We start from the raw sequence: 24297 nt of genomic DNA, 5'->3' as shown, positions 1-24297 counted from the left end.
ATGCAAGCATGCCTGGGAGGTGATAGTATTACAGCCTTCTGTTACTGAAAATGAGCCTCGGAAAGCTTCCGGAGTGAGCAAAATGGCGGGCAAGAAAGGAAGCTCAGGAAGTAGACACTGAGAGGGATGAAACTTGACTGCCCATTTTGTATTTTTGCTTCTGGCCAAACGTGCGCTGTAGTTCCAATGAAAGACTTTCTTTTTAAATGTGTTTCCTCCATTTTAAAATGTCCCATGTCACTCACACAAATTGGCCTTTACCAGCAACAGACTTACACGTAATACATTCTTGTGCCAAAGCTGCCTCAACCAGCTTAGTCAAAACTAAGAATAGCGAGCCAGCCTCGCTTGCCATCAGCCTCTTTGCTTTCTCTTTCTTCCCCAAAGCTTTGTTCGTTCCTAACCCTGACAGGGGCTTACAGCTTGCTGGGAAATTTGGTAAACATGTTCATTCTGCCAGTTTTAAAAGACCTGTGGTTTCTAAATCATAATAATTTTTTTCTAATTATAGATATGTTGACTCAGTCTGCATATTTTGTGGCAAATATGGAGGAGCTGAGCAAGTAGAAAGATAGGGCAATCAAATCATCCATTGGAAAAATATCTTTTCCCTAATTTTCTTGAGACTTTCAGAAAGTTTGGTAATATGAATTATTACCACATTTAAGGATTTCTAATAAGGTAGAATTTTTCTCATGCCAAGGTTTGTGATTTTTCTGTTTGTGTGCTCAAGCTGAGCCATTGTCTTACCCATCTCCAGCATTTCCCATTGTTGACAAACTGCTAAAGTTAGAAACAGCTGCATCAACAATGATACCACAACCAAGCAATCACGGCACTCAGTTCCTTTAAAACTATGACCATAAGTTATGTGGGGATTAGATGGGAAGTTAAGTTTTCATATTGGAATATGCAGGTAAGAAAATTAATTATGGTTAGATTTTTTCTAATTGCTGAAGGTAGCTCATGCATACTACTTTCCGCTTGTATCTGCAGTTGTCCTGAATTTGAGTTGGGAAAGACACAGGGGTTGAGATTTTAAATAGATTTCCAGTGAGACCAAAAGAGAAGAGTGCCAGCAACTTTGTCAAGGGAGCTCATGTGTCAGAAAAAAGCTGATCCCATTTCATGTATCCACAAGGTCATGAACATTCTTTGGCCTTAAAAATCACCTTCAGGGGAAGTGCATACACATTCTGAAGCAAACAGAAATAAAATCACATTCATCCTTTATCAGTCTCAAATTTCTTAATCTGAAGTAGACTTAAAATCTCGTGGCTTAGAATTAGAGTGATAAGCCTCAGCCTTTTTCCATTCATCATATAATTTTCAAAGAGACGTCGAACTTTCCCATTAAATCAAGCAGATGTGACCCAGTCTTTATCAGGTTGATGACAGAGCCTCTCTTTGTTCTTCTAGACTGAAGTTTGTAATATATGTTATGTTTCAGTCAAGAAATATAAGAATATAAAATTTTATTTTCCAATGGATAAATGTTAATTACACAACATGTTTTTCCCCTTTTATTTTAATTGCATTTTTAATTGTGGTAAAATACACATAATATAAAATGTACTGTCTTAACCATTTCCAGTATACAATTCACATTCACATGATCGTGTAGCCATCACCACATCCATCCGCAGAACTTTTTCATCATCCCAAACAGAAACTCTGTCCTCACTAAACAGTAACAGGACATGTTTTTTAAAACAAGAATTTCTGGATTCCTCAGATGTGGTACTTATTACATTTGTAGTTTCAGATCATGACTTTGGGGTGGGGGAAGCTGCCAAAGTTTTATGTGAATAATTAAGGATGTAGCCCCCTTTATATCTCCATCGCATAAAATTGATCTCATTTATTCTTTCCTGCTGAAATCAACCACATGCATATTAAAATATCAAATGTCATAGAATGTAAATATTTATTGGTTATTTCATAAGTATACCAACTGAATATGATCTTTTAAATATTTGCTGAGCTCTAATAAAGAAATAATTTTTAAGTATTGAAGCTATAGCTCTTTTCACTCCTTCTGAGCATTACTGATTTATCAGTTAAAATGGTTTATTTGGTCTCTGTGCTTGGTTTAGTTTGTAGCTTTAAACTAATGTTCAATGATTTCATTTACTATATAAAATAAACAACACTGATTAAGTATAGGTGTGTCAGATGCAAAAATTGCATCTGTATAATAATTTCCATGTACACAAGTTGGCTAGAGATGATTGTCTCCAAGAAGTGTTAAAGATAAGGTCAAGGTTTTATTTTCACAATATGTAGAATTTGAAATAAGCATTTTGAGAAAGCATGAATTTTCTAGGGCAGGTATGTTTTTCTGCATTACAAGTCTAAAATCTAGCATGTGGACGGCCTTTACTTTCTCCCAAATAATTTGTTTTCTGTCATTGAAAAGAATTTTAATGGTTTTCTGATTTTTCTTATCATAGCTCAAATTATCAGCCATGACATTGTTCATTCTTGCTGTGAAATGCCTTCATATAATCTGAGAAGGTTTTTACTTTCTCTGTTCTTCTTTTCTGATAATACAAATACAGAGGTGTCTGTCAATATGCTTATCCTTCTTGAATATAGAGAAGGGACAGAAAGTAGTGTGTTTAATGGAGCTGGACTGCTTAGAATTTTGATGCACTGGTAAAGTTGAATCATTCTTAAGACTCATAATCTGAACCCTATTCTCAATGTATAGCCTTATACTCTGTTTACACACAAGTTAACATTACCATCATTGGCAAAAACTTCACTTTACTTCTTTTTATTTCTGAAGGACCTCTGAAGTTAATGGCCTGTATCAAAAAAGCAAAACTCTTCTGGAAACTGTTCATGAAAAATAATTTTTACCTGGGCAAAGAAAATTCTTTTCCCACTGAATCTCGTATTGGGTGTTCTCTTCCATCTCACTTATGTCCTAGGTGGTCTAAACATAACACTTCATTGACCTCTTCAACATGAATCACTCCTTGGAGCTTTAGTAAATTTATACATGATGGCTATAAGAGACCATTGGGATATAGAAGGATCTGGGACAAGTGTTAGCATATAGAGAACAGATGAATGGGAAAAATGATACCAAATAAATACAAATAAGAAAATTAAAGTTGTTGAAAGTCTATGTATGATATGTTAGAAGCTTTCTTGCTTGGGGGTCAGAGGGATTTCCTATAACTGTAATCCTAGTTAAAAACTACAAATCAAAAAGTGTTAAAAATAATTTATAATTACTTGTACTGGGGGGGATATATTTAAGTTCACATTAATGACCACTTAGCAGATTTGTTTTCTATTGAAAATCACTCTGAATACATTTGGAAGATTATGAAATATTTTGAAGTGTTTAGTGCTCTGATTTATTACAACCGAATATTAGTTTTCTCATTTTAAGGAAATCACCTGTTTCTTTTTATTAAACTGCAGCTCAAAGAGTCATTCAAAGATATCAAAAAGAAATTCAACAATTTGAAGTTTAATTACACTAAAAAAAGTGAAAAAGCTCGGAATCTGAAGGCTCTTAAATATCAAATTCAGCAAGTTGATATGTATGCAGAAAAAATGCAGGTAATGAGAAAGTATGGTGTGTGTATGTGGACATGTGTATGTACTCGTGCGTGTCCTACTACAATTATTGCAAAATCATTTTGCATTTAAATTCTAAATGACTAACTCGGGTTTCTTATAGCATTGAGACTGAAAGGGTATACATATTTCCATTTTTCTAACAATTAGGTTCTTTGTGTAAAATGTATAATAAGTTGATTTATCTTTTGAGGCAGCTCCAGAATGATTTCTGCTGAACCTCCCCAGCCTGTCTGCTTCACTTCTTTCCCCAAACACATACACACATGTGCACGTATGCATACACACACACACACACACACACACCTGTTTACACCCCTCCTCCTTTCCTTGCACCCACCTATATTAGGGGTTTCCACTAGTACACCAATAGCCCTTTACTCCTACATTAATAATCATATGTACTGGCTAGACTACTTGAATGCCTTTCCCAGGAGACATCTCAGTGAGCTTATTGAGAACAAGAATTTGATTATAAGCTCATTGTGGTTTTTTTGCTTGTTTTTTTTAATCACATTATCATTCTTGAAATTTGGAATAGACCCTGGTAATAGTACATTTTCTATATATTTGCTGAATCTGAATCAATAAAATATCTGGAGGAAAACCCATTCTTTCCAAAATGCATTTGTAGTCATTATGTAATTATGATATTAACCTATCAGAATGCAGGAAGCTACAAATGTTCTTTCAAGTTTTTCTTTCACCATTTAATCACTAACATCATAAATAAAAATTGAATGCTTTTAAATTTATTTATTTATTTATTTATTGTGCAGGCTTTGAAAAGGAAAATGGAAAAAGTTGATAATAAAACTTCTGATTCTTTCTTAAATTATCCAAGTAGTAAAGTTAATGTCCTTTTGGAAGCCATGAAGGATCTGCAAAAATATGTGGATGACTTTGACAAAGTTGTGACAGATTACAAGAAGAATTTGGACCTGACTGAGCATCTCCAGGAAATGATAGAAGAGGTATCTTCTTCTTGTTACAATGGTATCCATGTTGTAATTCTGCTTTAAAAAATTGTTTTGCCACTTTAAAACAATGCTGCATTAGCTATTACTTTCTTTAAATCCATGTCTGATGTTCATTTTCGTGATTATTTCCTTAGGATAATTTCCTAAATTAGAATTGCTGGACCAAAGGGGATGAATGTTATAAGGTTTTTGATTGTATTGTCCAATTGCTTTTCAAAAAGATTTCATTAAATTACTCTTTCTTGCAACATGTGAGAGTTCCTATTTCTGCATAACCTCACCGACTCAAGATGTTTAACCATCATAAAATTATGTTCCCTGCCAGGTATCTGTTTAAAATACTCAGAATGACTTATTTATTTTCTGGAATTTGGAAATATTTAGAAAGAAAGTAATAGCACCATTTTTCAGGTACAAAAAGTTGTCATTTGATGTTATTTTTGTTATTGTCAAGAGGATAAATGGTAGAGTATACAAAAAATATATGAAGTTTGACAAGTTAAAGTTATTTGCAGTCTTCATATTGAAGAAACTGTACACTTGAAGTTCTTGAGTGTTTCTTGTCACCCACTATTCTGAGATACAAAGCATCTTTCTTTACCACTAATGCAGTTGAGTTTTTAGATTTAACACCCCAGTAAGGAGGATCAAGGTGATCATTCTTCTATATCTGATGTGTAGGTTGTAGCTCTGTGGTGCTTATTTAAAAACAGCTCCTAACAGAGTTGTGTGTTTCTATTTTTCACCCATCATAAGTGCTTCTGGCCAGGGTCAGACATTCCTTTCATCACAGTTATTTATTTTTAGTGAGAAACTGTCTCAATTCTCCACTGTGCTTTGAAAATATGATGATCTTCTATTTAAAAAAGTGAAATGCTATTCTTTGAATGATATTTTCTCCATCTATAAACTAAATCTCATTCTTAAAAGAGAACTTACTTATTAAAGTATTAATCAGGCAATACTTTACCCATGTATTGTTAATGATATCAGTTCATTATGCTGGATTTTGAGTCTTCTGGCTTTTTTCTTTCCATTTAGCTGATCTTTGGATTCTTTTTAGTGCCAAATGCTTTTTATGCTGCATGTTCTTGTAAGTCTGCAGCATTCCTCTTAGGAATTATATTTTAGGCAAACCTAAGAAGGCAGGAAAATCAAATGTATTTCCATACTTTTACTTTCTTTTAATTATATTTATATGTATTTTCATACTTTATACTTTCTTATTTCTGCCTCCAATATTTACATGCAAATGTATATGATCTTGTTTTGATATTCTCTTTATTATGACTTAGAAAGTTCAAACCACTGTAAATACAAATTTTGAGGAAATTAAAATTTAATACCTCACTGGTCAAAAGTAAGAACTTTAGAAGGATGGTGTCTCTTTAATCTGTGCTTTATCTCATTCTAATTTAGTGCCACTTTTGGTATGAAGACGCAAGTGCCACAGTTGTAAGAGTTGGAAAATATTCCACAGAGTGCAAGACAAAGGAAGCTGTGGAAATTCTCCACCAGCAGTTCAATAAATTTATTGGGCCTTCAGTGCCTCAGCAAGAAGAAAGGATTCTGGAGGTCACCAACCTTGCTCAGCATTTATATGGTAAGATCTCTTTTAAGATATCCAGTGATTTGCCATCAAACAAATCTATACCGAACCTAAGCCAACAGAAAGCCAGGGCACGGCTAGCTCTCAGGGTCCTCAGTACTCCAACCTATTCAGGGAAAAGGCTCAAGGTAAGAGCCCAGATCTAGTAAAAGTAAACAGTAAGAAACAGAGAAAGGAACTTCTGACAGCAGGAGGTGAAGCCTGCTGATTTTTAACTACCTTGTGTAAACCTTCCTTCTCTATTCTCTTTTTTCCCCATTCCTATTCCTATTGTTCATGTCTAGGTTAATAAAACCAGAATAATACTCAGCTTATATAGACAATAATAATAATAATAATAATTATTATTATTATTTCTGCTAGAGTGATTCCCTCAAAAACATAAAAAACTCCAGTAATAACTTTAAGTGGGCATGAAGCTAAGACCAAAGTCTGTAGCCCTCTCATTTCCCTAAGGATTGTGGTTCACAGATTGAGAGAGAGCTGGAAAATGCTCCCTTGCCTTCCCCTCACTTGTGAAGTCAATGGGAGAACTCAAATGATCACCTTGCAAATTCTGCTTTTCTCTCCTCCGTGACTAGAAAGGATTATACCCTTGTCAGCCTGAGAAGTCCTTCTTCCTAAAGGAGGCCCCTATTTAAGAAGCCTCTGGGTGATAGTCCTTGCTGGCTCTGAGGAGTAAATTCCGTGAATTCTGATACTGCTCCTATGAGAGTAATTCCTAATGACCCGGCAAATGCAGCCCAGAACAAAAACAGCAACAGGTGGTACAAAATGTTTCATTTGGCTGTCTGCAGCTGCTACCAGACAGATATTTTCTCTTATAAAATGAAGCACTATCCATGGACAGCCGTAAAAATTTTGTAGAACAATATATAATGCACTAATTAATATTAAATTGTTGGGAGTGACTTATTCATGATTTTTCCAAAGGAAAAGGGTAGAAACATAAAAATAATAAAATGTAGATTGAAAAATTAGTGAAAACTAATGTGACATCTTCTAGCTGTAGTTACTGCACTCATATACAAGTAAGTGAGCTAAAAAATTCTGGAGGCACTCTGCTCCTAGCGCCGTCAATGTCTCCTTCTGTTCCTGTATTTTTCACACTGTCGTATAAACACCTGTTTGTCTTCTGTACTGACCATAAGCTCCTTGAGAGCAAAGGGAGTTTATCACAACAGATCAGGGCCTATTCAACTTCAGATTATGCATGGTAAGTACTCATGGTGACCTCATAAAAGTTACATTCTCCTCGCATCATGCAAGATCTTGTATCCTGCTTAGTTTGTATTCCTGGCCCTCATCACCAGCTGACATATTAGATAGTTATTTGTCTGCTGTCTGGCTTTCCTTACCAGAGTATAAACTCCATGGAGAGAAGGGATTTTGCCTGTTAGTTCACTGCTTTATGGCACATACTAACTGCTTAACAGATATTTGATGAATAAATGAGCCATTGAATAAATAATATCAATGAATAAATGAGTGGCATGAGCCTTCATCTGTTCAGTAAAGAAGCTATACATTTAAAAATTTGCATTAAGTAAGTTACCTTAGGAAGATCATATCAACTCTTGCAAGCCACTCAAGTATTATTGGACCCAGAATTTTAATGCAAATAAATTTATATAAAAATAATTTTTGCATATTTATTATGCACCAAGGGCTGTGGTTGATATAAAAATAAATAAAACCTAGTTCCTGCATTCAATTACCACAGTCTAGGTCCTGAAGTCATGATATGGTAAATGCAGTGAGAAACCTATAATGTGTGAATAATAGTTTGCTAGGGCTGCCATAAACAAAACACCACAGACTGGCTAGGTTAAACCACAGAAATTTATTTTCTCACAGTTCTGGAGGCTGGAAGTCCAAGATCAAGGTGCTAGCAGAGTTGGTTTCTCCTGAGGCCTCTCTCCTTGGCTCTCTCTCCTGCTTCCTCTTCACATGGTCATCCCTCTGTGCACGAGCACCCTGTTGTCTCTCCCTCTTCTTGTAAGGACACCAGTCATATTGGATTAGGGCCCCACCCTAATGGCCTCATTTTACTTAATCACCTAGTTTTTGAATACAGTTACATTTAGAGGCACTGTGGGTGAGAACTTCAACATATTTGTTTGAATTGGGGAGAAGGAGAAACAATTCAGCCCATAACAATGGGCAGTCCAGCTTGGCCTAGGCTATGGAGCCAGGTAGTCCTTGGTTCAAATCCCTCTTCCTCCAATTATTCAGGGGCATTTGAAGAGGTTCTTTTGAGCTGCTAGTTCATTATTTGTAAAACACATGTAGTGGTAGAACCCACCTGAGGATTGCATTACATAATGCGTATAAAGGGCCTAGCTCTAGGCAAATAACAAGCACTCATCACATGGTAGGTATTTTCATTATTATTCCAACAGAAAGAGATAAAATCCAGTTGGGAACGGTTGGGAACATTTTCACTGAGATGTTGGCATTTGAGGTAGACCTTGAAGAGTAGTAGGATTTTGACAGCAGAAATAGAGTTGGGGATGGGTATTCCCGAAGTAGGAAAGGATACTCAGTGCTGTGGGGTTTTGAGGAAGAGTTGTTGGTTCTTTCTAATAGATATTAAATACGTGAGGGAATCAGGGTGACATGCATTTGGGAGAGGCAGGCCAAAACCATGTTCTGAACAGTGAAGAACCACTGAATGTTCTGAACAGGAGAAACTGATTAGAATTGAGCTTTAAGAATATTAATATAGGGCCTGCCCGGTGGCGCACGCCGCTTGGGAGCGCGGCGGCGCTCCCGCTGAGGGTTCGGATCCCATGTGGAGACCGGTTCCCACTCACTGGCTGAGCGCGGTGCGGGCGCAACACTGAGGGTTGCGATCCCGTTACCGGTCAGTAAAAAAGACAAAAAGAAAAAAAAAAAAGAATATTAATATAGCAGCATTATTTAGGTTACATAAAAGTGACATGGTATAGCAAATGTAATCATTTTTCTAGAATATTTGGCTTTTCAAAAAAATGCCTTTATCTATCTATCTGTTCAGCTAGTATGTATTAAGAACTTACTAACTACAAGCCCTTATACCACATACTAGAAGGAGGAATTAACACCTAGAATTTTTAATTTTATTTTATTTTATTTTTTCCTGCTGAGGTTTTGACCTTTAAAAATAGTTTTATCCTTTCTCCTCTCCAGGTTTGGAAGAAGGGCAGAAATACACTGAGAAAATAGTGGCAAAACACAAAGAGGTTCTTGAATCCATTACTGAATTATGTGGGTCTCTCACGGAACTTGAAGAAAAATTGAAGGTAATTTCTTCTTCCTAGAATGTGTATTTTCAAGTAATATAAATAAAAATGTGTTGATCAAATGTCTTCTAGTACAAAGATGTTCTAATAGAAGTTCTCAAGGGACATAATGTGCACATTTGTTTCACAGCTTTCTAACTTAATTATCTGGGCGTTTCTGATAATTAATTCTGTTTCTTTCCCATCACTGCAGAGAAAAATATTGCTGGGAATAAGGGCTAAACACAATGAAGGTGTCTTGTTTACATTTTCATGGATCAAATCCTAAAGGAAAAATGTGTGCCATTAAAACTAAAGTCAAGTCTGTATTAAGTAGCCTTACGTTTTTGTTCGTACATAATAGATGTTAAGTTCTTTTCTCTAAATTGTGGCACAAAGAAAATAAAAGTAATCTTCAGGTATTATATTCACTGAACATTTAGTTTCATGGAAGTATTAAACTAACCATTATCACCTTTCATGAAATAAAACAAAACTGATGGAAAAACTACAAAGAAAATGTTTCTATCTATATCTAGGCAAAAACCAGTTAAAAGAGAAATGCTTATGTTGTTTGGTCTATGCCATGTCAAAAAAATCAGTTTGATTAATGCTGTTGTTACAACTGGCTGAAAGACCTGGTTATTTAGGCAAGGGAGAATAGCGAGGCAATTGAGAGCACAGCCTCTAGAGTGAAACACAGCTGCTTCCTTACCTTCCTCGCTCCAAGATCCAGACACTAGTAGATTCGGCATGTGCTGAGGGTCCACGTCCTCAGAGATGGATGTCTTCTCACTCTAACCTTAGCTGGTGGAAGGGTGAGAGGTCTCTTCAGGCCTCTTTTATAAGGGCACTAATTCCATTCATGAGGACTCCACTCCCATGACCTCATCACCTCCAAAGGCCCCTACCTCCTAATACCATCACTTTGGGGCACATATTTCAATTTATGAATTTTGGGAGACATAAATGTTCAGACCGTAGCACAACCACAATCATCACATATAACTACTGCTACCATCCCAACCACCCTACTTGATTATACTTAAGGAAATCCTCTGGCTCTGCTCAGATTAGTGTCCCACACGCTTAACACTACACTTTGCCTTTTAAAGCAGATTCTCCAAAAGGGTTTTGGCATATGTAGTAAATGCCCAAAGGATTGGTACATAGAAAAATAATCATTCAGCAGCTTGAAAAAAATTGATTTGGGTGGATATAGACATGAAGAAGGGCCTGTCTGGCAAGAGAAACAAGCATCAGCATCACTCTTATGAGTTACAGCCACAACAAAAGCTTGTCAAAGAATGCTTACTAACACGTTACAAATGTATGGAAAGCATAAGTGTCTGGTTTTGATGTTTTTAAGGTTGATGTTATGGCTCTCTTGCAGGCGTTATTAAAAAGTGGACCCAGCAATCCCTGTCAAGGCTGAAATAGTGATAAAAATCCTTTCTTTTTTTTTTTTTTTTTCTTTTTGTCTTTTTTACTGACCGTACCAGGGACCGGCAACGGGATTGCAACCCTTGGTGTTGCACCTGCACCGCGCTCAGCCAGTGAGCGGGAACCGGTCTCCACATGGGATCCAAACCCTCGGCGGGAGCGCCGCCGCACTCCCAAGCAGCGCACTCTCCAGTGCGCCACCAGGCCGGCCCTAAAAATCCTTTCTAATGTATACCAATTTGAAACTTACAAAGGATTTTCATATATATTATGTCCAGTGATTTCCAAACAACCTTGAGATGGAAATAAGGGAAATGTTTTCTCTGTTTTGGAGTTGAAGAGATAACTCCAAAGAGGATAAAAGTGCTTCACTTGGGACCCCATGGTCAGTAGTGGTGTCTCTGGAATTTGAACTTAGATCTAATTCAAAATCTAGCATTCTTTCCACAACAGCTGCCATTTTGTAATTAGATACCAAGTGCGCACTAAAGCAGATTGACCCATCCAGTAATACAACCAGTTTAGTTTTAGAGTTGAGACTAAAAGCTGAATCTCCCCAGTAGTGTGTCTCCCCAAATCCTCTGAGCCAGTGTAGCACATGTATTTTGATGAACATGCCTGTTTTTTTAAGGTACATCTAGTGACCATGTTCCTAGTAGAATAGACAATCTTCTGTTTCAGTATAACCATCATCCTAAACTGGTGTGTTCCATCACTTGGGAGACCAGTGATTCTTTTCACCTTCACAAAGTCTGCTCAGCCCTCACACTGGCTCCACAGCAGTTAGCAAACCCCCACTACCTCCATGACTGAAACAGCCCCATGAAATGCCGGAACAAAGTACCATCGCATACTGAAGCATCCTGTGTTCTCAGTTTTTTGTTTTTTTTTTTCTTTACTATACTCAGTGATATTTTCTTCCTTTTTCAAGAGTCTCCTAAACATTTCACTTGTGTAAGTTCCCTAGATTTCCTACTTTCTTCTCCACCAGAGACCTTTAATCATTTCTACCTCATTGCTGCTTCCCAGACTCTCCTAATAGTTTAAACTGCCATGCAGAATGATTCCTTTTTCTAGAGAATGCTCCTGCAGGAGCATCCTATTATAACAGTTACATTTTTCCTGCTGGGCCTTTGAACAACCAATTTTTACTGGCATTGAACTTTACCAAAGAAATGAGGCAGAAGGGAAACTGAGCATGGAGGGATAATTTCATAAATCACATCATGGGAGTACATCAGTCCCTTGTGGAACACATTTGCTGAAAGGTTGCAAGTGGCCTATGTTTTCTTCCAAGTAGTTAGTGTATGGCACTGTTCCTCAAACTTTCTTGTTCCAGGCTCTCTCTAACCATCACTTTGTACAGCAGGGAGACATTTTAAAGATGGATCCAAATTTGGAAGACTTCCACGACAATTACGTTGACCTACTAAAGGAACCAGCAAGAAATAAGCAGAAAATATTCAATGAAGAAAGCAATAAGGTAAAGAAAACTACTTAACCTCAGGTATTCATTACTTTTGTTTAGAGGTTAGCTAGAGTCATGGTACATCTCAAAATAAAAGTGACTTGAAGCCTTCTTATCTATCCAATAGAATCTTCCATTGTAAATGCAATGAGGGTTTCTTCATCCCTTACTTCCTGTCTATCCTTATTTAGTCCTTTTTTTCTCTCCTATGCTATTTCCTCTGATCCCCTCCTATTGAATACTGGAACCGTGGTGTTTCATAGAGGCATTGGGACAGCCATTTAAATGCCGTAATGTCACCTGAAACCACTTCAATTTCTCCCATCTCCAGCTGCCTTTCCCATTGTCCTTTATATTCAATCCAACTTCATATTTTACTTCCCCCTCTTTATCATACTGCCAAGCCATGATTTTTATTGTTTCACACTACCCATTGGAAAACATTAGTGCATGAAATTAGATCATATCTTGTTTCTATAGAGCCTACCTCTAAGATAATATTTCCAGGCACAGGTACTAAAATATAGAATCCAGCTGAAATATAAATACTAAAGCATTTAGAGAAATGTTTATAAATTACTTTAAAACCTATGCAAAAACTACAAGTACTCACAAAATGCAAATGTATCATGATTTCAAAAGTGTTATTTAAATCACAACATCATTGTGGTTTTTCCACATAAATTACTCACTCTCTATTCATAGCCGCCAGACTATAATTAGCTCTTGACTTTTCAATTTGCCAAGTTGTCTGCTCCCGATGTTTCTCTCCCGAGAAGATGAAGGAAAATGCAGAGTCAACATTCTCAACTGCCCCCAAATTAATACAATACACTGCTTGTGACATGAGAGTTAAAAACAAACAAATAAAAAATTTTCTTGTTGCAGTTATTTCACGGAGAAAGATTTATCTTTCCTTGAAGTCTGTACAGTTCTTATAGCTTCTTTATAGGTTCTTTTCCACTGGTTAGATCTATGTCAAGATCTAGTACAAAAGTTATTACTTTCAAAATAAACACAATTATTTATGCTTAGTAAAAGTGGTTTTTCTTGCTTTTATTTATTTTCTTATTAGAAGAAACAGATTACTTTAAGTAAAAAAGCATGATTTACTTTCATTGAAAAATCACTTTTATTCTAATATTAAAAGACATGATAAATTATCAGTCACTTAGGATATGACTGAAGGTCTACAATTACAGCTGTCAAGAATTCTCACTAACATATCATTTCATGTACACATTCTGGTGCGATTGGCACAGACAGCAAAACGAATGGGTGGCAGTAATCTTCACTTATAAGCAGCTCAATCACATCTACCCTCTTATTGTCTCTGTTATTTATATATAGGTCAGATGTAATGATTCCTCAAAATACCATGTGGGCAAATAACAAAAAGCATTAAGTAAAAAGCTTGCCCAGGAATTACTGCATTCAATTCTGATCCCCTTAACTGGGGTCAGTCTTCCTCAGAAAAATTATTTGAGTCGGAAAGAACAGTTCCACCAAACTATTACAAGGATATATTCATCACAGGAATTTTCTCTCGGAGATAGGAAAGTGCTTCTCATTTTTCTGACCCAAAGATGCAGCAGGTACAATTAGGTAATTCAGTAAATGCAATGCACATAGCACTGCTAACAGATTAGTGATGATGTTTTATCCCCAAGGTATGCACTGAAGCTAAGTCCATAGTAATATCTAAAAATTCCTAAGGTTAAGCGGAGGCACAGAGTATTAATAGACTTGCCTAAAGTCATGGAACTGTTCTGTGGAAGATGAGGGCTTTTGATGCCAGCATTTAGAGTTATAAAATTTTAGTGCTAGAAGGGATTTAACAATCATCTGACCAAATCTCATTTTACAGTTGAGGAAACTGAGGCCAAAAGAGATTAAATATCTTGCTCTCCCAAATCAGAGAAAGTAGTGTCAGAACTGGGCAGACAGCCCAGGTCTCCTGAATTTCAGCCATATACTTTCCCCACAAGACCAAGGGAAAACTGCAAGGAACTGCTGCATATAATAATACTGTAGATGTCCATGCCAAACCTCTCCTCTCTTTCTATTCACCTGTTTATATGATGATTAATAAAGCAATAGCACACAAGTACTTTTATACCAAATAATTTAGTGGAATGTTCTCATCAGACTGGGTAAGGACAGTCTCTGGACTCTCCTCTGATAATCCTGATCACCTTACAGGTAGGGGAAGATGTTTTTGAGACATGTGCCTGGGAAAAATTGGGAAGGTGACGAAGTGTCCTTCACCACCTTTCCACTCTTTTCTCTTTTACCTTGTTCACCCCATATGCCCAACGTACCAAGTCCCTCCTTGGCTGCCCAAGCCCAGAAACAACTTTCATAGACCAAGTCCTATGCTCAATGTCTTTCTTTGTCTACTTCCAACTTATCTTAATTAAATCTTATTTACCATAAAGTAAGACTATCTGTTGTGGAGATATTTTGGAAGGTAAAATCTGATGGTGTTACTTTAAATTTACCACATAGGTGGTTTCCTGTTGTATGTACTTTAAGGATCGGTTCTGCCCACTTAGTTGGATGGATGTAGAATATCATTATATTTTTCCTTCCAGAAACTTTGTGTGTTACTTTAAATTTACCACATAGGTGGTTTCCTGTTGTATGTACTTTAAGGATCGGTTCTACCCACTTAGTTGGATGGATGTAGAATATCATTATATTTTTCCTTCCAGAAACTTTGTCTACATGGCAAAGTGATTTTGTCCATCTTTGGAAATGAAAGCTCAGAAATCCTGACAGAGATAAGACCTGAGGCTATAGATTTAGATTAATTAAAAGTTAATTGATCATTAGATATAAAAGGAGTGAAATCTTTGAGGGGAAAAGTGTATAGAGAAGATTAGAGAACTTAAAGACAGGACCATGGGTCTTTTATATATTTAGAAGGTGGGAAAAGAAAAAGGAATCAACAAGAAAGGCACAGAGTAGCCAAGGATGCTGAATTATGAAACAAATTGAGAGTTGAGCTATGTTTTAGTGAATTAGATCAGAGTTTCTCAGCTATTTTGCTAGAAATCATCAAACTGATGCAAATATGCCATGTCTATACTGAAATATGTAGATTTATTTACCTTTTCTGGAAACACACACAAACTTTTCTTTTTTTCTGGTAGCAAAGATGGTTTCATGGTGGGGAAATGTGAAAAATATATAGTTGGTATGTGTGAATGTTAGGATACCATTTTTATAAACAAAAACTAGATAGATCTAGGAAACTGTAACTCAGTGAGTTTTAAAAGCAGTTTCTGTGAAATTACATAATGACTTAAAAACTGAAAGCTTATTTGCATTTGGGAATAAAGACAGAAATGCCAAGAGCCAAATGGATTTACTGGGAACAAAAGTTTTATTAAACTCACCTTATTTTGCTTGCTGAGATGATTATTTAATGAGTAATTCTAGGTTAGTATCATAAGCACAATCTATTGTGATTTCAGGAAGTCACTTGATGAATACTCATGATATCTTTCTTAAGATAAGTGGAGAAATGGGAACTGAGTGAGAGTTTCTTCTGGTTATAATTGTACCCAAGAGTGTTGGTAGTTCATCAATGTCACCCTGGAAGACAGTCTGCCTGGAGGAGATATTTGGCTTTGTTCTAAGCTCTGCAGTGTCCAACATTTTTATCAGTGGTATCAATGGACAGAAGAGGTAGAAAATGTTAGTTGACTAAAAGCTTGATATGGATCTCTGGTCTCATGTGGTTCTTATAAAAGCAAAAAAAAAAATAATAACTAATACAATCACTTTAATAAAAACCTATCATTAAGATCAAGGAGATGATAATTCCCTTGATTAATTACCATCTGGAAAGTAAATAAATTCTAGAAACAAACATATTTGGGGGAACGTTAATTAACAAGCCGAAATGTTTCTGGAAAAAGATTTGAGAAAACCATCTCTCTCTTATTGTTAGTAGAAATTATCTGGTAGTGTTATTTTCTGTAGAAAGTAATTTTCAATTTTAGGAATTGTGAAAAGAAAAAAAAATAGTATTCCTGGATTCACTTTCTGCATGTGGCACCAACTGAAAGTAAGACACAGGAATCAGGAATCAGTAACCAGCAAAAGATGGATTCGAGGACATGGTCGGGACTTTTCTAGTGGGTTTCCCAAAACTTCATGCCTGATGTAGAGAGACTTGCCTACCCAGCCACTTTGGTACACAGACAACCACAGGCTTCCCCTGCAGGGATTTTCGTGCCTTAAAGCCAACCTGAACATGTGCATTTAGTGGGAGGCAAATCCAGAAGAGAGGGCCTCAGAGAGACAGAGCTAAGCAGGCTCAGTTCTTCTTTCAAGACCTCAGTTGGGTAAGTCAATTCCTCCCCAGTAGGGATAGAAGAGCGTGGAGACTGGCTTGGACTTTTATTCAGGTTTCTTCCCTAAGATTTTTGTAAATTTTCAGGCAAGTTTAAAACACTATTCTTCTGTGGTGAGGCATAGGTTACCTGAAGAAGTCATTAAAGAGTTTGTCTACCCCTTGATGGTTATCAGGTCAACAAATGTTCCTGCTGTCCTGTGAAGAATATTATAGCCCATGAGAGTCAGGCCTCCCAGAAGGTGACCAAGATGATGAAAGTTCTGGAGTTGAGGCAGAGGAAGATGACCTGGCAGTGTCTGTTACAGAGAAACTTAGAGGTCATAGAACCTATTCTCCAAATAGTCAAAGGGCTGTTAAAATAGGAGAGCAGTCGGACTTCTTCTGAGTAGCTCCAGGAGGCCAGCTCAGATCCACTGGTGGAAATTGCAGGAAGGCAGATCTTTGCTAAATATAGGAAGATATTCATTACACAATTAAAACATAAAATTCTCAAAGAAAGCACCCTTTTAGGAAAAGTGTTCAAATAGAGGCTGCCAGAATGTCATGGAGGAGATTCTTAAACTGAATAGGCTCAAAGTTCCTACGAGAAGGAAAATAAACATTCTATTTTCAAGAAGAGAGAGAAGCTGAGCTAAACTAAAAGAAAGAGGAGCATTCCCTACTGGACATGTTTATTTAGTCATTTTTTTTCTTTTCATCAGAGGGACTTTTAAAAACTACTGCATTTTAAACTCAGAATTTAAACTTCTACTAGTTGACTGAAGGAGACCACTTTTTCTAAGCTGGGTTTATGCTTTCTCTGAGGCGAGGCCATCTCTGCAGTAAAAAGAATATTGCTTTGCTTCTACTTTCCAACCTGAAAGCACTTTTAGTTTCTCAAAAATCACTTATAATGTGTATGTCAACAGCAGGACCATGGGCTAAAATGAACTCACAGTCAAGGCAAGACATGACTCTCATGTGCGTGCAGTAGCCACAGAACAAAAACCAGCACTTGCTAATTAAGTAAAAATGCATCCAAAATGCTGAGGAAGGGCACAGAAAGTAGGTATAAAACAAGCCTGTTGGGGTAGATGAGAACACTTTCAGCCAAAAGGGACATTTGAGCCTCTTCCTAAACCAGAGATGGACATGAATTAGTGAGGAAGAAGATGAGGACAGTGTAAACAGAAGGAGAAGTGCTGCTATTCCGGCTGCTAGCCAGACCTGCACTCCACATGGGACCGAGAGATAAGTGGCGGGCATTCCTCCACAGTATCTTGGTGTGCTCTCTTGTTAAAGGCCATAACATGTAATCACATTCCATTAATATCTACCTACCCCTCTAGGCTATCATCTCCACGAGCACAGAAACTGTATCTACTTTTACTCAACATAGTGTTCCTCTAATGCCAAGCATGGCCCCTAGTATGAGGGTACTTCAAAAAGTTCATGGAGATTTGCATTATCTTTTAATCCTGTTTTTTCCATAAACTTTTTGAAGTACCCTTGTATATAGTAGATGATCAATAAATATTTCTTCAATGTAAGAATAAAACTAAGGGGCTTTAGGAAAATAAAAGCAGTCATTAAGAATGGCTTTCTCAATATAAGGTATCTGGAGTAGTCAAATTCATAGAGACAGAAAATAGGATGGTGGTTGCCAGGGGCTGGTCAGAGAGAGAATGAGGAGTTATTGTTTAATGAAACAGAGTTTCAGTTTTGGAGGATGAAAAGTTTGGAGGTGGGTAGTGGTGGTGGTTGCATAATAATGGGAATGCACTTAATACCAACCACTGAGTTGCATATTTAAAACTGGTTAAAATGGTAAAAATTAAGTTATGTGTATCTTATCACAATTTTTTAAAAATGGCTTTCTTGAGAGCAAAGAGTGGTTATCCTGGGAGGGTTCGAGGGATCACCTAACTCAGGGGTCTCCGATGTTTAGGAAATATGTGTTGCAATGGAGGGTAGACAAATAAACCAGACCAATGCAGAATTTGCTGGTTGAGGAGATTCCTCAGATGATGGTTTGAAAGACATCGATCTAGTCTGACCTCTCCATTACAGATGACGATGACAGCTTTCTTCTATTTCACAAGGTCTATCACATTTCACTCAGAGACTTGAAGTCAGCTTCATGATTCCTTAGTCATGGGACGGGACTGTTCCCAGGTTAGAAGGCAAATGGTTTCAAATTGCATAATCCTTGTGCCAGCCCCCCAGGCTTTAACTGACTGTGGGTTTTCTCAAGTTGTCTCTCTGAAGTTGGGTTTCACCGTAATTGGAACCTGGCAAAGGAAAGCGAATGACTAATGAAGCTCTGGCTTTTCTCATTTGAAGGGGCAGGTACAGTTGGCAGATATTTGGGCCATCGACAGAGCAGGGGAAGATGGGTTTCCACGGGACCCGAAGCAGCTGTCCCTTGCCAGAGAGGGCAGCGTCCAGGGCCTGCTCCTGCCTGAAGACATGCTGTCAGGCAAAGAATATGAGTGTGTCTCACCTGATGACATCTCCCTGCCTCCACTTCCGGGGAGCCCGGAGTCCCCCGTCGCACCATCTGACATGGAGGTGGAGGAGCCTCCCAGCTCCTCCCTCAGCCTTCACATCCGGAGTGTGTCTCACCTGATGACATCTCCCTGCCTCCACTTCCGGGGAGCCCGGAGTCCCCCGTTGCACCATCTGACATGGAGGTGGAGGAGCCTCCCAGCTCCTCCCTCAGCCTTCACATCCACAGCCACAGGACGCAGCTGGGGACCAACTGTCCAGGGGAGGCCCAGGAATCTGTTCTCCCACCACCGGTTGCTTTTGAGGATGCATGCGATGATAAGAGAGAAACATTTTTGAGGCATTTGGAGAGGTCTTCCCCCCAATACAAAGCTGAGCCCCCACTAACCTCAGGAGGAGGATTTCTGGAAAAGAGTACTGCCTTACCCAAAATGAATGCTAAACCTCCAGAGAGCATGCTGAGTGAAGTGCATGAGACAGCTTTACAACAGCACCCTCAGGCTCAGGGAAGTGTGCAGGGAACATGGGAGAAAATGCATGCTGAAAATAACAACGTAACTAAAACCCAAACCCGAGATAGGCTGCATGCTTCCTCTGATACATTCTCAGGCCTCAGATTTCAATCAGACAGCAGCTGGGGCTATCAGAGGCAAATGGCTCCCCGAGAAGAGATTAAAAGCACATCGGCAAAGAACAGCGTGGTCAGCCTAGATGGCCAGGCTCCTAGTTTTTCCAGGCTCCTGTCTAATGTAACTGTCATAGAAGGTTCTCCAGTGACTTTGGAAGTTGAAGTAACAGGATTTCCAGAGCCTACACTGACATGGTGGGTAGCCTATAATGACAAGCCATAAACAGAAGCAAGTTCAATCTCTGAGAAAATCATTCTGTGTGCACTAACTTAAAGGTTTAGGGCTAGCTGATTAATATTCCACAGCACTGCAACTCTGCGTGATTCAATCTCACATCAACCCCCCATCTTTCATTTTAGTAGCAGCATGGTTAACACCCTTAAGAAAAAAAGTAACCATATAAAATAATAATTTAACAAACTCCAAAAGCACAGTAAGTAGGTTGTGCTTGCATTTGTTTTTGTTTTTCTTTCAGTTTAACATTCCACATTTCTACAGATTGCAGGTTGAAATTCTTTCCTATTGCCTATTTCTACATAAGCATGAAATTTGCTTGGTTTAACATCCCTCATGCAATTAAAAAAACATAAGAATTTTGGTTTATCCCTTTTCTTTCATTTAGCTGTCTTATCTTTTCCTTATTTCCAGCAGAGTCACACATGCCGACTTTGTAATACTTGCTTGTTTTGCTAAGATTTTCTTTTATTAATTTCTTCAATGTGAGAGGTGGAATAAAAACATTTCTTTCACAGTTGCTCCAGGTAACCAGTAATAAACCCATTTTTGAAAGGTGGTATAATAACTGAGCTGTGAACAGTTATATGATTTTACTTTGGAGACATCATTATTTTTTAGCCTAGTTGTTTTAGTAAAAGTAAACTGTAGAATACAGGTTTTCCATCACCTACTGTTGTTAACAATAAAAGCAGTTTTAACTGTCTCAATATGTGGGTTACTTTTAAACATTTAGAAATGTTTTATCCTTAAGTAGATTTATTTGAGGACAAAGTTACAAATATCTGAGTTTTACCTATAAACTAAGTAAATTTACTGAGTTTATACCTATAAACTAAGTAAAATAGCCTTTATTTATCATAATGTTTCAGCAGACATTAAATTAATAGTTTCGATTATTGTGTGTGCCTATTGATGGTACTTGAAGTGTGAACCGTTTATCTAAAGAAATTATGAAAAACTTTGGTTTCTCAAATTATTATAAGAAACTGCACTTGTGCTGTAGTGCAGCTACTTCTGCTTTTTGTTTTATTTTGTTGTTTTACATATCAGGAATTTCATATTCATGAATTTGAAAGATATTTAATTCCTTATTAAATATCACTTCACCCCCCCAAAAAATGTTGTCTGAAGTGGTTCTTGTTTTTGTCCACCCAGTGAATAACTTGGTTAGTATATATGGTTGAAGAACCATTGCAACATATATATAGTTGAAGAAATATTGCAATATTGTAAAAAATATTTTGCCATCAGATTTGCAACAATTTTGCTCAATTAACAATAGACAAGCTATCAGAGAATCATACATTCTTAGGACGCTCAGAAAAAATCCAAAATTATCACTTAGGTACTGGAAACAGAAATGATTCAGATATAAAATAAATAAAGAAGAACCTCACATTTACGAAACAAATGATTTGCTTTATAGAAAAAGGTAAAGTGCTCATGTTCGTAGGAAACTTTTAGAAATATGTCACTAACAGTCATAATCAAATTGCATAAATATCCTTTATAATTAGAAATCATTTTCTTCTTCTAATGAAATTAATTCGCAAAAATTAAATCAACTCATTTCACCAGGAAATGATGTATGTATAAGTGCCTTCCTCTAAAACAGCACATTTGTATTGTCATGTGGATCTTGTGGTATGAATATGATGGGGCAGATTAGTCTGACTCCAATACAGATTCCAAGAAGGAGTCACAAGTGCTGTTCTGTAGTGGCCCAAAGAACGAAGCAGGCTGGATATGAGGGAACATTTCACATTCTAGGTAATTGTTGCCCTTAACAAATGATGGCCCAATGAGGCCAGAAGTTCTGGTTTTTTAACAGTGGCTGGATATGTAAATTTTCATACCCAGTATTCCAATTGTTAAATGTCATCAAAAAATTCAATTTTTCAAAAACATGGTCTGAGCCAATCAGGGCAATTCTCTGGCCACCAGTGCCAACCTCTGCTTGAGAGATAAACAGCTGCACTGGGATTTGTTATAACTACAAAGTTCCTGCTAATACTAGAGAATATTGCAGTGGTAATGGGCCTGTGTGCAATAGGTATTAGAGCTTGGAAATGATGTGAATAAACAGTGATCCTGACTTTAAAAACTGACTCTCTGCTTCAGGTACAAGAACGGCCAGAAGTTGTCTGCAAATGAGTACTTACAGGTTTCACACAAGGAGACAAAGCATTCGGTGTTCATTCCGAAGGTATACGAGGCAGACGCAGGCTTGTATGTGGCTCAGGCTCAAAACTCTAGCGGCACTCTCTCTTCCAATGTCATCCTCCATGTGACAGGTAACTGCAGGCCACCAATCACACGAATAAACTGGATAACGCTGTGTGTCGTCTATGTTAGTGTGTCCCTAATGTACTGGCTACTGACACAGTAACAATGGTGTTGCTCCAGTGGATGTCATTCTCATGAGACTAAAGGACAATACTGCTGTTTATTTTCCTGCACCTTCCACAAAGCATTTGTCATCCAAGTGTACCTCCATTCTGGCCATTTGCTTGTTTGGCTAATACCACTTCTAGGCAAAATAATCAAGTTTACTTTAGTGTTTGATGTATTTGTGGAGGTTGGTAAATTATTTGCAGTGGGTAAGATTACAATTTTGTACCTTAGAAAGAAATGTGTTCAATATAATAAGCAGCAAAATTATACCATGCTTATTCCCTCCTAATTGAAGGGCATGCACATGGAGCCACACATCAGCATAAAGATGTGGGCTAAATTTCAAATCCAGTTGTTCAATCATTTATTTTAATTGTGCTCACAAATATCTCTTTGTAGAGAATAACAGTAGAAATATTGAACTGAAGTTGTAATTTTCATTATTGTATTAGCTGTCCTTTAATTTTGTTTTTCATGTCCTGATCTCGTTTATTGAAATGCATTCTATATAGTTTCAACATAGACTACATTCCTGAGTCTGAGGATGTTACTGTAAATAATCATTCCTCATGTTGCTCTCATGGACTTGACATTGGAGAATAGATGTGCCATCAACTTTAGATGGAGTTTCCATCTTCCCTCAGCTCTCCATGTCACACAGCAAGAAAGAACACAGGCTGCGGAATGGACCAACGTTATTACTGTCATTCTGTTGATGTGTTTGGGGCTGTCATGTGTATAACTGTAATCAGGTCCCCCTGATTCTAATCTTGATTCTGCTGCTGACCATTTTTACCGTCTGTGACAAGGCATCTCTTTGCCTCAGTTTCCCATCTGGAAAACGGGGGTTCATCTCTACCTCTTGGGCAGTCGAGAGCTTTCATTTTGTGTCTAGTAAAGATCTGGAAAAGGGAAAGCACTCTGTGAAGGCTAAGGGTGATTGTATTGTCTAGTGTAATTTGTCATCACACTGGCCTCCTGCCCACTATTTCTCTTTCAGATGCTGTTTCTTTAGAATATTAAATTAAAGGAGTGCTGTTAATATATAATTTGCAGCTATTCCCATGGGGGGAAATGATGTTTTATAAATTGGAGCTTAAATTCCTTTCTAATTTCTTAAGACTATATCATTTTCAAAGACTTGAAATTAAACTCAGGAGGATACATTTAGTATGTTCTGTGGGGGGGAGTGTGTAATGAGATGATATAAGGTGAATTCTATCCTTTTTTATGATTATCACTGTAATATTGAAGAATGTTCTATGACCTTCTGAAATATATTATTCAGAAAAAAAGATCATCTTTTTGTCTTATTTTAAAAAGAAGCATGAGTAAGAGGCATTTGCTTTTTAGATTTTAAACATAGTCTTATGCTAGGGCTAAATCTTTAGTTGAAAGAATAATGTATTACAGATTTTTGATGAAGGGAAAGAATTAATTATGTTGCTGGAAGACTGTCTGCAAATAATCAAAATATTTAAATGTAATGTATTCAAGTTGATATTAAAAAGTTACTGAATGTTATCTGAAGATGTGAAATGTGCAGTCAAGTAAAGAGTTGACATGTTCTTGTGTTGCATATTCAATTTAATTAAAAAATTAAAACTCTCTGTTTTCTTCCAAGTTTTCACAGAAACTTATTAAAGGCTTATCTACACAGCATCCTGGGAACTCATAGTCTCTTAACTCTCCTACCCTTCTTGTCTAATTTCAAGTATTTTGCATATCTTGCCTCATTGCTTTTGCCCATGTTGAAACTAGAGTGAAACTTGTTCATGTCCAAAGAAGGAAGGCAGACCAGGTATCAAATTCTCTCTCCTCACT

General features: G+C 37.2%; 1 protein-coding gene across 1 annotated transcript in view; it reads left to right on the top strand.

The window, feature by feature from the left end:
* CCDC141 (coiled-coil domain containing 141) overlaps positions 1–21191 on the top strand; it is a 187336-nt gene extending 166145 nt beyond the window's left edge. The window contains exons 17-23 of the mRNA XM_008567053.1: positions 3439–3579; positions 4377–4571; positions 5997–6180; positions 9358–9470; positions 12259–12375; positions 19049–19276; positions 19399–21191. Coding sequence (XP_008565275.1) covers positions 3439–3579; positions 4377–4571; positions 5997–6180; positions 9358–9470; positions 12259–12375; positions 19049–19276; positions 19399–20064 — 1644 coding nt within the window. The 3' untranslated portion in view covers positions 20065–21191. The remainder of the gene's footprint in view (positions 1–3438; positions 3580–4376; positions 4572–5996; positions 6181–9357; positions 9471–12258; positions 12376–19048; positions 19277–19398) is intronic.
* Positions 21192–24297: the final 3106 nt, after the last annotated feature.

Source organism: Galeopterus variegatus, unplaced genomic scaffold, assembly GCF_000696425.1.
Source record: "Galeopterus variegatus unplaced genomic scaffold, G_variegatus-3.0.2 Scaffold287, whole genome shotgun sequence".
Classification (NCBI taxonomy): Eukaryota; Metazoa; Chordata; class Mammalia; order Dermoptera; family Cynocephalidae; genus Galeopterus; species Galeopterus variegatus.
Note: the sequence above shows the minus strand (reverse complement) of the source record. Positions and strands in the feature narration are given on the sequence as shown.